The 15,989-nt window shown below is 44.6% G+C and overlaps 3 protein-coding genes across 3 annotated transcripts; 2 read left to right on the top strand and 1 right to left on the bottom strand.

Moving 5' to 3' along the window:
• The first annotated feature begins 2,404 nt into the window (after nucleotides 1–2,404).
• Nucleotides 2,405–3,372, top strand: LOC119346978. The gene has a single exon (XM_037616027.1). The coding sequence runs from the start codon at nucleotides 2,679–2,681 to the stop codon at nucleotides 3,204–3,206; it is 528 nt and encodes a 175-aa protein (XP_037471924.1). The 5' UTR covers nucleotides 2,405–2,678; the 3' UTR covers nucleotides 3,207–3,372.
• Nucleotides 3,373–4,533: 1,161 nt separating this feature from the next.
• Nucleotides 4,534–5,661, bottom strand: LOC119346977 (30S ribosomal protein S31, chloroplastic-like). The gene is made up of 3 exons (XM_037616026.1): nucleotides 5,417–5,661; nucleotides 5,048–5,112; nucleotides 4,534–4,976 (listed from the first exon to the last, which is right to left on the bottom strand). Exons 1-3 carry the CDS (start codon nucleotides 5,589–5,591, stop codon nucleotides 4,836–4,838), a joined length of 381 nt encoding a protein of 126 aa, XP_037471923.1. The 5' UTR covers nucleotides 5,592–5,661; the 3' UTR covers nucleotides 4,534–4,835.
• A 4,851-nt stretch (nucleotides 5,662–10,512) lies between these two features.
• Nucleotides 10,513–12,640, top strand: LOC119346976. Its single transcript, XM_037616025.1, has one exon. The coding sequence runs from the start codon at nucleotides 11,563–11,565 to the stop codon at nucleotides 12,463–12,465; it is 903 nt and encodes a 300-aa protein (XP_037471922.1). The 5' UTR covers nucleotides 10,513–11,562; the 3' UTR covers nucleotides 12,466–12,640.
• The last annotated feature ends 3,349 nt before the right edge of the window (nucleotides 12,641–15,989 follow it).

Genomic DNA, 15,989 nt, shown 5'->3' with positions numbered 1-15,989 from the left:
TTTCCTGCGATGTAAAAAACAAGCAAAAACAGCAACTGGCACTGGGCACTGGGTCAATAGGTTAGTCCCAAAAAATGATATAAAGTTTCTATAAAATGATTGTAAAACATCCAAGAATGGTAATATGAATGCATGAATACTTCATAAATTATAGATATGTTGGAGACGTATCACTTAACTTTTAGCACATGAGTAGGGTCAACTTATGAATATATTGAGGATCGACATGCATTTGAATACTCCATGGTTGACCTAATAAGGTATAGACCCCTCATTGTGTGCGCATGTATTTTTTTTATAAACGGAGTGAAGCTCATGATAAAGCATTAGCATCATCTGAGTCCTGGAATGAAAGAAGTGTTAAGAAAATAGGTAATTAGGCTACTTGAGGCAGTAACTATTCTCCCTTGTCCTATTGCAAATGGGTAAGCCCAGTTTATTGCGTTTCTAAGAATGGAGGTTTTTACAACTATTCCTAATAAACACAATGAACCAATGTTGACTAGAATGATTACTAGATATAGAATATGTATTGATTACATGAAATCTAACAGAGAGATGCGCAAGGATCATTGCACACTTTCATTGATCGGTCAAATGTTTGAGAGGCTTTCCAAGTACTCTCTTTTTTACCTTGATGGGTATTCTTGATTCTCTCAAATTTTCATCCATCTGGAAGAACATGAGAGGATCACATTCACTTGTCATTTTGATCTGTATGCTTATATGTGTATTTTGTTCGGTCTATGTAATGGTTATAGGCGTATACCCTTTGGGTTTCTTACAATACGTCAGTCGTGCACAAACCCCAAAGGTTTTGAAGAGTCGCATCAGCCAAACACCTTAATAGGCGAGAACTTCCGACCACTACCGCCACGGAGACACCTCTTGCAAGGCAAGAAGCTGAACTGTTGCTTTTATGGATCTAGAGAAGAAGACCAAGAGCACAATGAAACCTGAAATACAATATAGTAGACAGTACTGCCAAAGTTAAGAGGGGGTGTAATAGTTGAATGGATAGGGTCCAAACACCGGTAGCTCTATGATTTCAACAACAAAGGTTGTGCTATGGTGGGATAGTTAAAGCCAAATGACAATTAATTTACCAATGAGACGATGGTGGTATGCATATCTAAGGGACCGATTATGGAACAGATGCCTGAGTTTAGAGTTTGGGCTAGTCGATTATTCATCAATCTTTGAAATCCGATCAAACGGACACAGAACAACCGTATACAATAGAAATCACCTGGCCAAAATTTGCATTCAACCGATTTCGCTCACATAGCCCAACTCATGCATTTGCTCATAAATGACCAGAAGGCCCAAAATATCAATTAGGCTGAAGTAGCCTACAGCCCGAACACAATAACAACATAAAAAGGCACACCCATAAGAAAAACTTTAAGAACAAATGCCTTGGTATTGCCCTTAAAAGAAGAAGAAGAAATGAAATAAAAAACTAAAACAAATTAAAATATTGAAGTTTCCTAAGAAGACCTTGACAAAATTGATAGACCCGGAACAGGGGCAAGTTAAAAATTCAGCCTAAGAAGCCACGAGACAACGCAAGAGAAAAAATGACAGCACAAATATTAACAAAAGAACGAACTGTTAGAAGGACTTACCAAAATTTAAAAAACATGCAACTCACATAAAGCTAAAGTGCACATATAAACATAACGGTGAAAACCCCTTAATCCTACTCTCCAAGCATTGATCAGGCCTTCCCCTGCCTCCTCGCACTGGAGAGGTCTTTTTTTTTCCTTTTTTGGAACCGGGCTATCCCATTTCCATTATTGAGAACGGAAATACATCGGTCTTACAAGACGGAATTCGAGAGGTCACCTGAGGTGAGGACCAGCGGAAAAATAGAAATAAGGATGTGTCTTCCTTTTCTTGGTGGGTGTTTTTGTTTATGCAGGTTTGGTCCGTTACCAAGCAAGCTATTCGATCTATCCAGGACAAGCGCCGGAATCGCTCTTGTGACTTGGGGGTTCGTCGACATCGTTTCCCTGACTCCCTAGAGTGGAATAATTCATCCGTTACATGGATGGTAAGATCTCTGATCCATCTTTGTCTGATTCCGCTTGCGCTCCTCCAATAATGTTTAAATGCGTCGAGAAAAAATACATTTGTATGGAATATTTTTATCCGCTGTTGCTCTCTGAAAGACATGCAAGTTTGAAGTTCAAAATGTTCTGTAGGCAGTTGTTGGGCTCTGATCTACAGACGTGGACATGATCTCCTTCTAACAATAAACAAAACAAGCGTCCATATATGATATATCCACGTACGCCTCGATCGTCAGGTCTTCCATGGAAATTATGATCCAAAGTTTAATGGTCGAGCCTCTCAAGTAAATTAACTGCTTACTGTGCGACAGATAAGCGTATGCGTTTACACCTAATCAATCCCCCACAAAGAGCGCGTCCCACTCCCACATCCACCTTTGGATCACCATCTCCTTTTTCACTCACGTCGATCGGCCGCAAGTGGAGACGGAGGTCGATCGTGTCGTGTGAGCCGTGAGCTCGTCCGCCCCCTTTATCACACGCTGCACACCGCGCGTTCATGCCGCCTCCACCCACTTGTAAAGCGAGCCAGCCCCTCTCTCCTTCCCTCTCTCATCCATTTCTTGCTGCTTTGATCGAAGCAAAAAAGGGAAAGCTATAAAGATGGCGAGGCATATCCAAGCCGATCACGAGTCCGCAGATGACAGTGGTGGTGCTGCTGGTGCCGCGCTCGTGCTGTGGGACTGCGGCAGCGCGCTCTACGACTCGTACGAGCTCACCGCCTTCAAGCGCCAGCTCGACGCCGCCGTGCTCGCCGGCCGCTCGCTCTCCATGCCGCACCTCCCCGCCGCCAGCCCGGCCGTTCAGCCAGCCGGCCGCAGGAAGCGCGCGAGGCGGCTCCCCGCCCTGCTCCGGAGGCTCTTCTCCAAGGTGCTGCAGCTGGCGTCGGCGCGCGGGGCGAGACACGACCGCTACCGGGCATACGAGGGGTACGGCCACGGCGGCTACAGCGGCACGGGGTCGCCGTGGTCCGGGGCGCTGACGTCCATCCCGGAGGAGAGCGGCGGCAGCCCGGAGGCGGGGTCGTCCCCGGTCGTCCACGGCCCGAGCGCGCTGCGCAGGGCGCAGTCGGAGCGGTTCATCGGCAGCAAGACGGCGACCCCGATGGTGCAATTCGATGTCGTCTTGTAGTTGTAGCTCGTATGTGCATGGAGTAGTAGTTACTTAGGTACCAGACCATCACAAGCCTGTAAGATACCTGTATACTGCAGAATATGCACCCTGCAGTGAGTTCTTCTGTGCTGCTGTACATACAGTGTTCGTGTAAGAATTTACAGGTGACAACTAATGAAGTGCGGCCATGGTAAAATAGATTGTGGCCGTTTTTTTTTTAAACGGCAAAGTAGCTCTTGCGACAAATTGGAACTTGGAAGCAGGGTGGTTGAGGAGGATGCTTTCTCGTTGACATCACTAGTGAGGTCAGGTGGGCATCTGTTTTTGTCACTCCCATGTGGTAATCCGTTACGCGCATCCTCACGGGGTCACCGTGTTCAATTTTCTTCTCCATCCACTCCAAGATACGTAAGCAAATCAGATAAGCCAACAGCGAGCACAGCTCTCCTCGCATCCTGGCCTGAAATGGATGCGAGGATGGAAAGGATCGCCAGAAAGACTGCCTTGGAGCCTGTCAGCGCGAAAGGTGACGGCCGTGTGCAGAGTAATTTGCCAGATTTATGTCATAACTTCTGGGCCCTATTTGATTCCCAAAATGTTAAGTTGGTATTCAGATGGAATCAGGTAGAGCACCAGCAATTCGTGCATCACACGTGCAACGCGAAAAACAAGCTCAAATTTATTGACATGGTTTTAATCCATATATATTCGTGAACTACACGAGTTAAAATGTACTCCCTATGTCTAGATACATCCGTTTGAGCGTCAACTAATTCCGGACGGAGGAAGTAGCGTAGTTTACAGATTGTTCAAGGTGCATCCGACAGTAGGAATGTAGGATGCTGTACATGCCACCTTGTGCAGTCCAGGAAAGAAGATTCAGATCATTCACTCTTATTTTCTCTTCAACCTATTGTTTTGTGATCGATAAAAGACCATGCTGCCAAAAAAACAGAGGTGAAGAACTTTGATCTTGATTCCAGAGCTACACGCTCTTGTTTTGAACGATTTTGGGGGTCCTATTTCACAGTTTTGGGCAGGTAATAACTTGCAATCCTTTCAAAAGAGTCAAAACATTGTTTGAATAAAAAAAAGGAGGCAACTTGTAAAACAGGCAGGCAAGTGCTTTGCTACAAAACATACCATAGACAAGAGGTAGACAACACTACTGACACTCTTATCATCCACTTCAGTCATCATATGCTTGCTTGGCAATGCAGGATGACCACAACATGTGCAAAAGTGCAGACTGAAGCAAATAATTTAGATATCCATTAAAAAAAGATTAACAGCTTAGATAAGAACCTATAGATATTTAATTATTTTCGTCCCAAAAATACTCAGCTGGAATAACTAAAACTTAATTCAGGAGTCACACGGAATGTAACAGAGAAGGTGAGAAAAAACAGACATATTTTAGAAGCACTGGCCGGCTCATCGGTAGAGCTAGACAACATAGGTGCCAGGTTCCCTATGCATACAGTGATACAGCCTAAGCAATCGAAAGCACATAGGCATCTGTGTTTTGTCCCGAAAGACCAAATAATTACTTCTAAGAAATTGCACTTCACATAGGATAATGGCAAAATAATTACTCCCAGGGCATTGTATTTCAGAAATCATGAAATAAGGGAAAATTCAGACATCCTAATCCATCCTTTCCATGATGTCATCATCAATCTCAATTGCGATGATCTCCCCGTCCTCAAACTGATCCTTCCTAGGAGGCGCTGGAGGGGCGTAAAGCCGTGCTGGGCCTGTTCCCTTGTTCTTGTTACGGGGCCGTGCCTAACATGACGATACAGAGAGATAAGAATCACAACAAACACATCAGTTTGAGATTGTGCTAGAGGACTCACATTCCCATATGAGTGGCTGAACCTTTTGCCTCTCTTTGTCTTTCTGTCCCCTCTTCCACAGTAGACTGGTCACGGCAGAGACAATTTTGAGGTCACAATTGGTTCAAAGTTCAACGGTCACCCGATATTCAACATATGCCATCCTTAATTCTTTCTATGAGAAGTTTGTTTATTGTTTCCTTCTTTCTAAGCAAAATTCAGCTCCCTCTGTGTTTCACACTAATATCCATGGCATTCCCAACTAACTTCTTGGATTTCTACTTGGTCAGTCGGGAGAAGAGTTCCCCTAACGAACTGTCCAACATTAGAACAAACTACCGAAACAAATTCAGCCTCCGTAAGTAAGAGAGAAAGGACGAGTTAATTTACCATCAAGAACTGATGTGAGAGGAGCCGAGACGGCGGTGACGGCGAGGTTGGTGCGGGAGCGGGAGAAAGATACGGCGGCTGAGAGCCCGAAGGAGGAGGAGGATACGGCGCCGTGGTGGTGGGAGGCGAAGGCGGCCGTGGACATGGCCATGCCCTGGACGGTGAGGAGCGCCATTGGAGGGAGCCGGGAGGAGTGTGTGTTCGATTGGTGGGGATTTGTGAAGTGTGGGAGATTATGGATTGGATGGGATAAGGAGAGATAAACGAAACGGAAGGTCACGGCTGGGCCTTTCTAGTGCTAGGCCATTTTCTTCTCCGAAATCATATAGGGCCCATTTGACGTGTTTTAGTTTTTTTTCCTATACTTTGCTAATTACCCTAAATTTTTCAAAGAAAATGTTAACTAACCTAAGTCTATCAGAAATTTTAATTTCCCTAAAAATGTTATACTTTGTTAAATAGACATTCTTTCATTAAAGTAAAGACATCAACATGATTGAAAACTCACATTTAACTGTATATACATAAGAAATTTACTAAAGAAAATTAATTACATATGCCTAGAAAAATAGGTCGTATTTTTACATAGAGTTTGGTAGAACTGTTCACATGTACTGAATAAATGTTCATATGTTCACGCGATTTGTGAAAAACGTTCGTGTAGCCCGACACAAAAATATGTATTACTTTCAATGCTTTCCAACAGAATTGCATGTATTCAAAAAAAGGTCTCTTCGTTAAAAAAATAATGAATAATGCTTTCCAACAGAAATATTTGTGTATCCAAAACGAAAAGTTCAGCATTGACAATAAAATTGATGAAAATAATAAAAACATGAATCATAAATAAGTAAAACTAAACAAGCAAAACAATAATGTATTAGAAAAATTAAAAAAGAAGGAAACTACAAAGAAAGGAAAATAGAAAAGTCCAAATGCAAAATAAGTAAACCTGCAAATAAAACAAATCAAAATAGTAATGAAAATATATGAGAAGACAAGAAAAAAAAGGGAATGCTGCATATTGGGCGTATGTGTAGCCTCAGTATTCACCGTAATAAGAGGGGAATAGGATTTACTATTTTCCTTGTTTGCTCAAAAAGAAAACAATTGTGCCCCACAAGAATATAAGCAACAAATGTATTGTGAACTGATACAATAGTTCGCGGCCTAAAAAGTTGTTTTCCATGCTTTCTAAGAAATTATCTTGCCCAATTCCATATTGTGAAAAATATGTATAAATATGTATACAATGCACCATGTGTGCAAAAATAATAAAGTTATAAATACAAAAGAGGAAAGTGTGCCTATAAAATCCGAAAAACTTAGATGATTTGTTCCGCATGCACATCATGCGGGAAGTGCATTGATTTGTGTCTCCGAGAGCGGGTACCTTGTGGCTAGTGTTTTTTTGGCTCATAAATATCTTTTACTAAATAACTCATAATTTAAAAAGTCCCGGTTCGCCCAAACAACTCACATAGTTTCTTTTTTAGATTATTCTGGTTAATGGCCCAAAATTTCCACGCAAAACTATGTTTGGTTCTTAAGAGCGTATGTTCTTGTCTCCTTTCGAGACACCTCAAAGTTCTCAAAACAATTATGAACATATCCATGCATTGCAGTATGTTATAACATGTAGATCTACAAGCCTTAATAAAATGCGGATTTATTTCATAAATGCACAAGATTTTTTAGTGTAGTCATATTGGAATAGGTTTTTGTTATGTTTCTTTGCATGTCACCAAATGGTAACATTGTTGGATGAAAGTTTGGAGATTCGCAAGTCTACTCCGCAGATACGCATATTTTCATAAAATGTGAGAAGTTTAAGGTGCATTGGACAAATATAGAAGCATGTACTCATTATTAAGATTTTTTTTAAATAGGCGCTAACTTTGGCGCCCAAGAGCATCATGCATAATGTCAATTTCAGAAAAACATGTAATGTAGAAGAAGAAACAGTGAAACACATAGAAAGAAAGAGTGAACATTGGAGAGAGAAAAAGTGTAACTTAGAACTAATTCTTAATATTTGGCCAAGAGAAAATATTTAGAAAACCCTAAAAGGAAAACAAATAAATAAATACTCCCTTCATTTCATAATATAGCGCATATAGATTTTTTAAGTCAAACCACGTAGAATTTGACCAAATTTATTGAGAAAAAATATCAAATTAATAATAAAAACAAATAGAATAAACATGTCTCATGATGCATCTAATGATATTAATTTAGCATCGTTGATGCACTTCTTACATAAACTTGGGTAAAGTGGTGAATCTTGAATTAACAAAATAGTTATAGGGATTACATTACCGAATGGTCTTGTCAACTGCTTATGGATTTTTGAAAGAATTGTACTGTGGGACATGTAGTTTAGTGAGGTACGAAGCATAATCATTGACCAAATCCAGGCCTCTCCCCCACTAGAAATCCTAAGGCCATGTTTGGATTGTCGTTTTGCTTAGCAATACACCTGCAAACAATACACGCCTCCGGACGTCGTTTCGCTTCCAGCGGGAAATCGCTACTGGCCCGGTAAGTTACACCTGTAGATATCAGACCTGCGTATTTAAAATACACCGATGCCAAGCGTGACCTAACGGGTGAATTACAAAGGTGAACTCTAGACCTGCCTCATCACTCTCCCATGGATTTCAAGGGGTGGGCCTCTCTGTCAGTTCCTATTCGTCACTATTTGTGACTGATAGCCAGGCAATGACGCACATGAGTGACGGTAGCAATCACTGGGCAATCCATTTAGCTGTTACGCCTGTCTACAGGGGTCCAATTTTAAGAACTTTCTAGAAGGTTATGTCCTGTCTTTACCGGTTTGGGAAGCTTTTAGAAGTTTTTTCTCCGATTTTTTCATGTATGTTTTTCTTTTTTTCATTTTCATCTATTTTTGTATTCTTTCTGCATTTTTCTCTCAATTTTTTTGAAAATGGTCCTAAATTTTAAATGCTTTTGGGATTTTTAAAATGTTCATGTTTTTTTTGAAATAGCATTTTCCCAAAGCAAATCGGAGTTTAAAAAATGTTCAGGATTTCCAAAAAATGTTCACATTTTTCCAAAAGTGCCCACATTCTCTCATTTTTTATGAGTTTTTCAAGAATTGATTCCTCAAATTTTAGAAAATCTTCAATAAAACTATCTTTTTATCTTTTTAGAAAACTATTGTGAAAAAACAAAGAAAAACATGAAAAAGTGAACCAGTAGTGAACCGAAAAAACGCATTAGCTACGGTGGTTCTGGCCGTCCAGTGGGTAAGTGCGTGTGCGTTTGGGCAGCAAATTGGGGCTCCCAGCCTTGAGAGATGTTACATCTACAATGAATTTGCGGGATTTGGGACTCCCGCGTGAAATTCAGGGTGTGCACACTAAATTAGATGAGGACACATGGTCCCTTAAAGGCCTTTTTTGGTACTAGTGTATTTTAAGGAATTGGTGGGGATTATCCCGGTCAAACCCCTAAATACCAACATATCCCAAAACACTGTTTGGTTCTAGTGTATTTGACATATTTCATCCCCATATATTCGCAAACTCTAGTGCATTTTCCTCAATACCCAATACACTGCCTCTACCTAGTGGATTGGGGATAAATGGGGATTTTAAGGGATTGGATGAAGGTTGGGGTTTCACCCTATCCATGTGGGGATTATCCCCACCAATCCCTTCAAAAACCCTAGTACCAAACAAGGCCTACAACCTTCACCCAATCCCTTAAAATCCCTACTTATCCCCAATCCAGTAGGTAGGGATAGTGTATTGAGTATTGAGAAAAATGCACTAGAGTTTGAGGATATGTGGGTAAATATAGGGATGAAACATGTCAAATACACTAGAATCAAACGGTGTTTTGGAATATGTGAAGATTTAAGGGTTTGACCGGAATAATTCCCACCAATTACCTAAAATACACCGGTACCAACCCGTAGATGTAGCAAAAGCTCCCTCAGTCCCTCTCCATTCTCTAGGGGTTTGGAGATTTCCAGGCAACCACGGCACGCGTGCATCACAATCCGTTGGTCAGATCCATCGCTTGAGACGTTTTCTACTCGAAATAGTACCAGGTAGTACAACGCCAGCAGGACAGGATGCATCCGTGTCGAGTCTTCGACCTCGTAGCTAGCCCAGTGTATATCTTGGTTGATCATATCTTGACGACTGTGTACATCGCCCCCTTCAGCAGGGAATTCAGATGTGTCTTGCTAGCTTTGACCTGGCCTTACGTTGACCTTTCTTCTCTATGTTTGACTAGTATACTACTTCTGCTATCCTTTTTTGAATTTGTCAGCATATATATGTTTAGGATGTGGTTAGATCTCAGTCCAGTGAAACTTAATCAAGTCTCGATCAACTTATACAACATATAGAAAACAAGAGAAAAAAATAAAATAAAATTTTGCACGGATGTCCACCTAAGATCTCATGGATATGGTATCAACTAAACTTTGTTAAGTCTCGGTCGATTTAGCAATCCCGTTAGATTTATCCTCTATAAAAGCCGTCTCAATGTGCATGTTTCTATCCGAATACCCAATCACACACAGATACACAAGAGACATACGTATCAACATAAGCTGCAACTTGCAAAGATACCCCAAGAAAACATAGGCTGTAATATGGCAGCTCTAGCTCTAGTATTGCTCTGCTCGGCCGCGATCATGGTGGCGCCGGCGGCGGCGGACGTGGAGTCCCATAGCTTCCCCGTCTTCAACGCCATCACGTTGACAAAGATTCATTGCTGCGATCGATCTAGAAGCTAGAGCAGCACGCACGTTTCGTACACGAACTAGCCCACGACGGTGCAACTCGAAAGACTAGCTGAGAACGCAAGCAGAGCAGAATGCAGACGTGTCAAGTCTTCAACCTCGTAATAACAATAAAATTATTGTAGCTAGTCCAGTAGGGGAAAAGATTCAAATCAGCCGGCTGAAAACCAGGCTAGCGTCCACCGCTTGCTCCTCTCGCCACGTGGACATGACCCCCCCACAGGTGTCTCCACTTCTTCACGCCTCCCAGCCTTATCTTCTCGTCTTCTCTCATCTCGTCTGTGCGACAGACACAACACTGCAAGTCCGGTAACTCTGCCGCTGCCGGCGAGATCCTCCGCAGACGGACCTCCTCTCTCCCTCGCGTGCCATGGCCGGCCTATTCTCTGCCTGCTCCGGCAGCCCGACCACCACCCATCTGCCTCTCTCCACCATCCAAGCTCCACCTCCCTGTGCCGCTGTGCGCCGCCCAGGCACCACTTGTGCCCGACCTCGCTTCTTTTTCGTCAGGGCATGGCAGCCTCATGCTGCGCACGCCAGGATCCGGCGAGATCCGCCACGCCGGCGCAGAGAGACATCAACCTCGACGTGTCATGTCACCACATCTGACATGAAAGGAAGGAGGCGCCGGAGAAAGGGCTCGCCGGGCGGCCCAGAAGCTTCGGGCGGGAGCCGTTGTTTCAGGAATTGTTTCTGCAACGCGGCCGTTGTTTCAGGAATTATTTCCGCAATCTCCAAATTTTTGCAACATGGTAGTTGTTTCTGCAACACAGCCATTGTTTCAGGAATTACTTCTGCAACGCGACCGTTGTTTCAGGAATTGTTTCTGCAACGCGATTATTGTTTCAGGATTGTTTCTGTAATGCGGCCGTTGTTTTTGCAACTGGTTTGTTGTTTCGGGAATTAGTGTGTCGAGAAGGCGAGGCGCGGGTCTGTCAGGGCCGGGACAAAGCGCTTGTTTCTGCAACTCGACCGTTGTTTCAGGAATTAATGAGTGGGGGGAGGCGACCGAGCCGCGTGCCAGGAGATCGACGGCTACACGCACGTAGATCGAACGGTCATCGAGGCGGCGGATGTATCGCGCGGATCCGCCGGTGGATGCGTAGCGTCGCCCGTCCAGTAGTGTATATCTTGAATGATGATTTCTTAACGCCTGTGTACATCGCCTGCGTTTCAGCTGGAAAAACATGACTTTTCTTCTCTGTGTTTGACCACTATACTACTCCTGTTGTCCTTTCTTGACTTTGTCAGCATTTAGGCCTAACCTATAAAAATAAAACCCCTCACAACTTGCATGTTTCTACCCGAATACCCAAATACCCAATCACAAACAACAGACGTACACGTATCACCATAAGCTGCAAATATGTCAGCTCTAGCTCTAGCTCTAGTACTGCTCTGCTCGGCGACGATCATGGTGGCGCCGGCGGCGGCGGACGTGGAGTCCCACAGCTTCCCCGTCTTCAACGTCACCACGACCGAGAGCCTCTGGGTCGCCACGAACATGTCCATCGTCATGCCCGCAGCGCTCCTCTTCATGCCCGAGCAGCCGCTTCCCGAGGTCAACGTTTCCGAGGGGTTTCTGCTGCTCCCCAAGAGGATCGACGTCTGGCGCGCCGGCGCCGGCGCGCTGCCGACACGCGAGGCGTCCTTCAACACGAGCTTCACGGTGGAAAGCTCTGCCCCTCCCGTCTCGTTCGTCCTCCTCCTCGACAGGTTCCCGACACTCAACAACCCCTTGGGCCTCCGCGGCGCTAACGACTCGTGGACGGGCGCCGCGCCCAACGCCACGGACGGCCTCACCGCGGTCGAGGTCGGCACGGTGAGGTCGTACGCGCCAGAGTCCCCGAACGTCGGCCTCAACGTCACCATCACGCCCAACGGCACCGCGGCGCCTGGCCGCCGCGCCGTGTGGGTCGAGTACAACGCCGTCAAGCACCTCCTGCGCGTGTACGTCGCCGCCGGTGGGGAACCGAGGCCAGCCAGAGCGCTCCTCGACGCGCGGCTGTCCCTCGCTGGCCAAGGCACCACGCAAACCGCGTTGGTTGGCTTCTTCGCCGCCAGAGTCCGCGATATCTTCCTCGGTGTTCGTGATTGGGACCTCATGGTGGACAGGCTCAACACCAACGGCAAGAAGAAGGGAACGTCCTGGTGGGTGATACTAATCGCGGTGCTCGGGTCCGTAGCCGCCACAGCCGCCATCATCTCTCTGGTGGTGTGCTCCTTTGTATCGAGGCGGCGGGCGCGCGATATGGAACCCAAGCAATAGTCTATACAGACTTGTCACGTGCGTGTGACGTCTATCTGCAACTCTGCAAACTACTCTGTTTTTAGTTTTTATGTTACTTCCAAGCTTGAAATTCAAATTTAACGAGTGAAGAAAGCGTACGGCACTTTTCTTTTCCTACTTAAAAAGCGCATAATGTTCTAAGCTATTTTTTCTCCCTCCTTTCATCTCTGTTTTTTCTAACAGTTTTTTAAAAGGCGGATGATAGGCACCGGTGCGCCCGCCTAAACGTTTCGGCCGGTCGCGTCCCAGCCGCCCGATTGGCCCACCCTAAGCCATTGGATCCTTATCCATCCGGGTCGTTCTTCTTCCTTCCCACACTCTGTTATTCGTGTCCTGATCCACTCGTAGGTCCCTGCATGGTGGCCACCCCCTCTCCCCCTCGCCCCACAGCGGGTCCTCAGGGTCGTCCCTGAAGCTCGCTGGACCACCGCGGCTCGCCGGATCGCCGTCGTTGGCCGAGTCGCCGTCGTTGGCTTGGGTTGTCACAGCTTTCGAAATACTGGTTCCAGCAAAACTAGATGCTGGTTGAAGCAAAATTTCTTGTCGGTTGTAGCAAAAATTGCTTGGCGATCCCAAGGAAGAAAAAATGCTTTGCATCTCTAGAAAACACACGAGCTCCAGCAAAAAAAGATATTGGTTGAAGCAAAACTGCTCGCCGGTTGTATCAAAAATGACATGCCGATCCCAATGAAGAAAAATGTTTCCGTACTCGCATCCATGAAAATCGCTGGTTCCAGCAAAAATGTTGGATAGTTCCAGCAAAAGCAATGGCCGTTGAAGCAAAACACAGAGTCGCGGGGGTCACATGTCATGGAGATTGATATAGCAAAAATCCACAAACGTCGGTAGTAACAAAAACCAAAACGGTTGTAGCAAAATGATTCGCCGGTTCCAGCAAAGATCACCGTGATAGCAGATTTTGGGTGGGTGAGTGGCAGCAAAAACACGGGCTAGTTCCAGCAAAAACTAACATGGTTGTAGCAAAATTCTGCTGAGGCGGCCATGGAGAGCAGCGCAGCTGCGGGCGGCCATGGCGACGAGCGTTGGTTCGCACCCTAGCATCGTCGCGACGCCGGCGAGCCCCCCGCGTCATCTCCACTCACCAGGGGACACCCTGCATCAACGCTTGGTGCTTTCGGCATGCCGATTCCTGGCGATGCGCGCCTCGGGATGAATCTGCGCCATGGCATTAGGCCAGAGGAGGGAGGATGTGTCGGTGGCCATGAATCGGTGGTGGTGGCTGGGATAGTTGAGGGGATAAACTGGGTGAGAGGTGAGAGAGAGAAGAGAATGAATGGTTGTAAGGGAGAGAGGGAAGAGATAAGGCAAATGAAAAGCGGTGCGTGCGTGAACAGAGCGAAGCGATGAGACCGGCTCAACTTTCGGCCGGTGCGCCGTTCCCAACAATTTCCCTTTTTAAAAGCACCTCAATGCAACGTGTTAGACTTTTTTTAACATAGTACCGACACAGACGCTCGTACGTTACGCACACACACTCACCGACATGTTATTGAATTATTAAATAAAATTATGTTTTTTGGTAAGACAATGTTATTAAATAAAATTCTATTAGAATATTTATGTAATACTACCTTGCAACTCACAGTCAATTATCTAGTGTAAAAAATATATAATATCGTCCAACTTTAGAACACGTAATGTGTTGTCGTCCGCTCGTTCTTTGTTATGTCATTTCTCTACTTCTTCCACTTTTGAATTTTCCCTCTCATCTTTGGTCATTTCTAAAAAAAGATTCTTAAAACCACTTCAACTTGCCAACATCTTACTGGCTTACCAAAAAATCATATTTTCTTTTGGTAAGCTGATATTATCAAAAAAATATCTATATCTCCATTGCAACGCACCAATTATCTGGTCATGTAAAAAAAACTGGAAATGACAACATGCACAATGGCGGAAATTGTTATTCTGCTCCCGAACTCAAATGAGCTCGGATGAAAAGTAAAATCGAAAGAAAATGAAAAATATTCCAAAAATTCTGCTTTTTTGTGGTAACCTTTGACAATTGTTTTATACTCTTCAGAAAAATTATCAGAATGAAATACAGGGAAGTCATGAAAAAAATTAGTACTCCAAAATGCTTTCAAAAATAGCATTTTTGGAGTATCAATTTTTTTTTTGCCACGAGTTCCAGGAATGTGCAGTCATGATAAATTTTTGCAAGCGCATAGAACGTTTGTCAAAGGATACCACAAAAAAAAACAGATTTTAAAAATGGTTGTACTAATTTTCTTGATTTAACTGTTCACCGGGAGCATTTGAGCTCGGGTGCAAATATCCCACGCCCCACAATGGCAGCCTTTTTGTGGGATACAAAGGAGTTTTACTTCATGATAATAATCAGCTTATAGACGACCAATATCAGAAATAAATTCCGGGTGGGGTGGGGTGGGGGCTGACCACGACAATGATAGCTATTCATTCATTCTTCCTATTTGAGGTTCACATCTTCTCTTGTGCGTCGTCTACTCTTAGCCAACAGGCTTCAAAAGGTCATCTTAAAGATTGTACATCGCAATCAATATGAATTTCTTAGAGGGCGCACTATCAATGACTGCCTGGCCTGGGCATTCGAATACATTCATCAATGCCAAGCCTCCAAGCGAGAGATCATCCTCCTCAAACTGGATTTCACTAAGGCCTTTGACACAGTAGAACATTCGGCCATTATCCAGGCCGTGAAAAGTATGGGGTTTAAAGATAAATGGATTAATTGGTTCAAATGCATCTCCTCCTCTGGCAGATCTTCTGTTCTCCTCAACAGCGTCCCCGGGAAACACTTCTGGTGCAAGTGTGGGGTACGCCAAGGTGACCCACCGTCTCCGTTAATTTCCGTGCTTGCAGCGGACTTACTACAAAGGGCCATCAACGATGCCTTGCACAACAATCTCCTACAATTGCCTACTCCTTCATCTCGAGACAAAGAACTTCCCGGTTATATAGTATGTGGATGACACGATTATGGTGATGCCGGCTTGTCGGGAGTAAGCAACTCGTATGAAACAGATCCTTGCGGACTACGCTGACTCTGCGGGCTTGCACATCAACTTCAATAAGTCCACCTTAATCCCGATCAACACCCCTGATCACACATACAAGGATATTGCAATCATCTTTGGTTGTACATGCGCTCATATGTCGTTCACATATCTTGGGCTACCGCTGGGCACCACGAAACAAACCGTCTTAGACCTAACTCCATGGGTTTGCAAAGCTGAAAGCAGAATCACTGTGGCTGTGTCTCTGATGTCCTACGCGGGCAAGCTGGCTCTAATGAACTCACTGGTCACTTCGTTAGCAATTTAATTGATGGGCACTCTCAGACTCCCACCTCATTGAGCACTTGGATAAAATTAGGCGTCACAGCCTCTGGGTCAAGAAAACTGAAGATGGGGAAAAAAGCAACTCCCGGCTGCATGGACATGGTCTACCGACCAAAGAAAAATGGTGGTCTTGGTGTACTCAACCTCAAGGTTCAAAAT

The sequence above is a fragment of the Triticum dicoccoides genome, unplaced genomic scaffold (assembly GCF_002162155.2).
Source record: "Triticum dicoccoides isolate Atlit2015 ecotype Zavitan unplaced genomic scaffold, WEW_v2.0 scaffold56447-3, whole genome shotgun sequence".
NCBI classification, from domain to species: Eukaryota; Viridiplantae; Streptophyta; class Magnoliopsida; order Poales; family Poaceae; genus Triticum; species Triticum dicoccoides.
Note: the sequence above shows the minus strand (reverse complement) of the source record. Positions and strands in the feature narration are given on the sequence as shown.

What these genes read in the sequence shown, in the direction of transcription:
- LOC119346978 (XM_037616027.1), top strand. Translation starts at nt 2,679, where the DNA reads ATGGCGAGGCATATCCAAGCCGATCACGAGTCCGCAGATGACAGTGGT.
- LOC119346977 (XM_037616026.1), bottom strand. Translation starts at nt 5,591, where the DNA reads ATGGCGCTCCTCACCGTCCAGGGCATGGCCATGTCCACGGCCGCCTTC. An exon ending in TCTCACATCAGTTCTTGATG is followed by an intron (nt 5,113 to 5,416) that starts GTAAATTAACTC and finishes TGCCGTGACCAG; the next exon opens with TCTACTGTGGAAGAGGGGAC. An exon ending in TCAGCCACTCATATGGGAAT is followed by an intron (nt 4,977 to 5,047) that starts GTGAGTCCTCTA and finishes TCGTCATGTTAG; the next exon opens with GCACGGCCCCGTAACAAGAA.
- LOC119346976 (XM_037616025.1), top strand. Translation starts at nt 11,563, where the DNA reads ATGTCAGCTCTAGCTCTAGCTCTAGTACTGCTCTGCTCGGCGACGATC.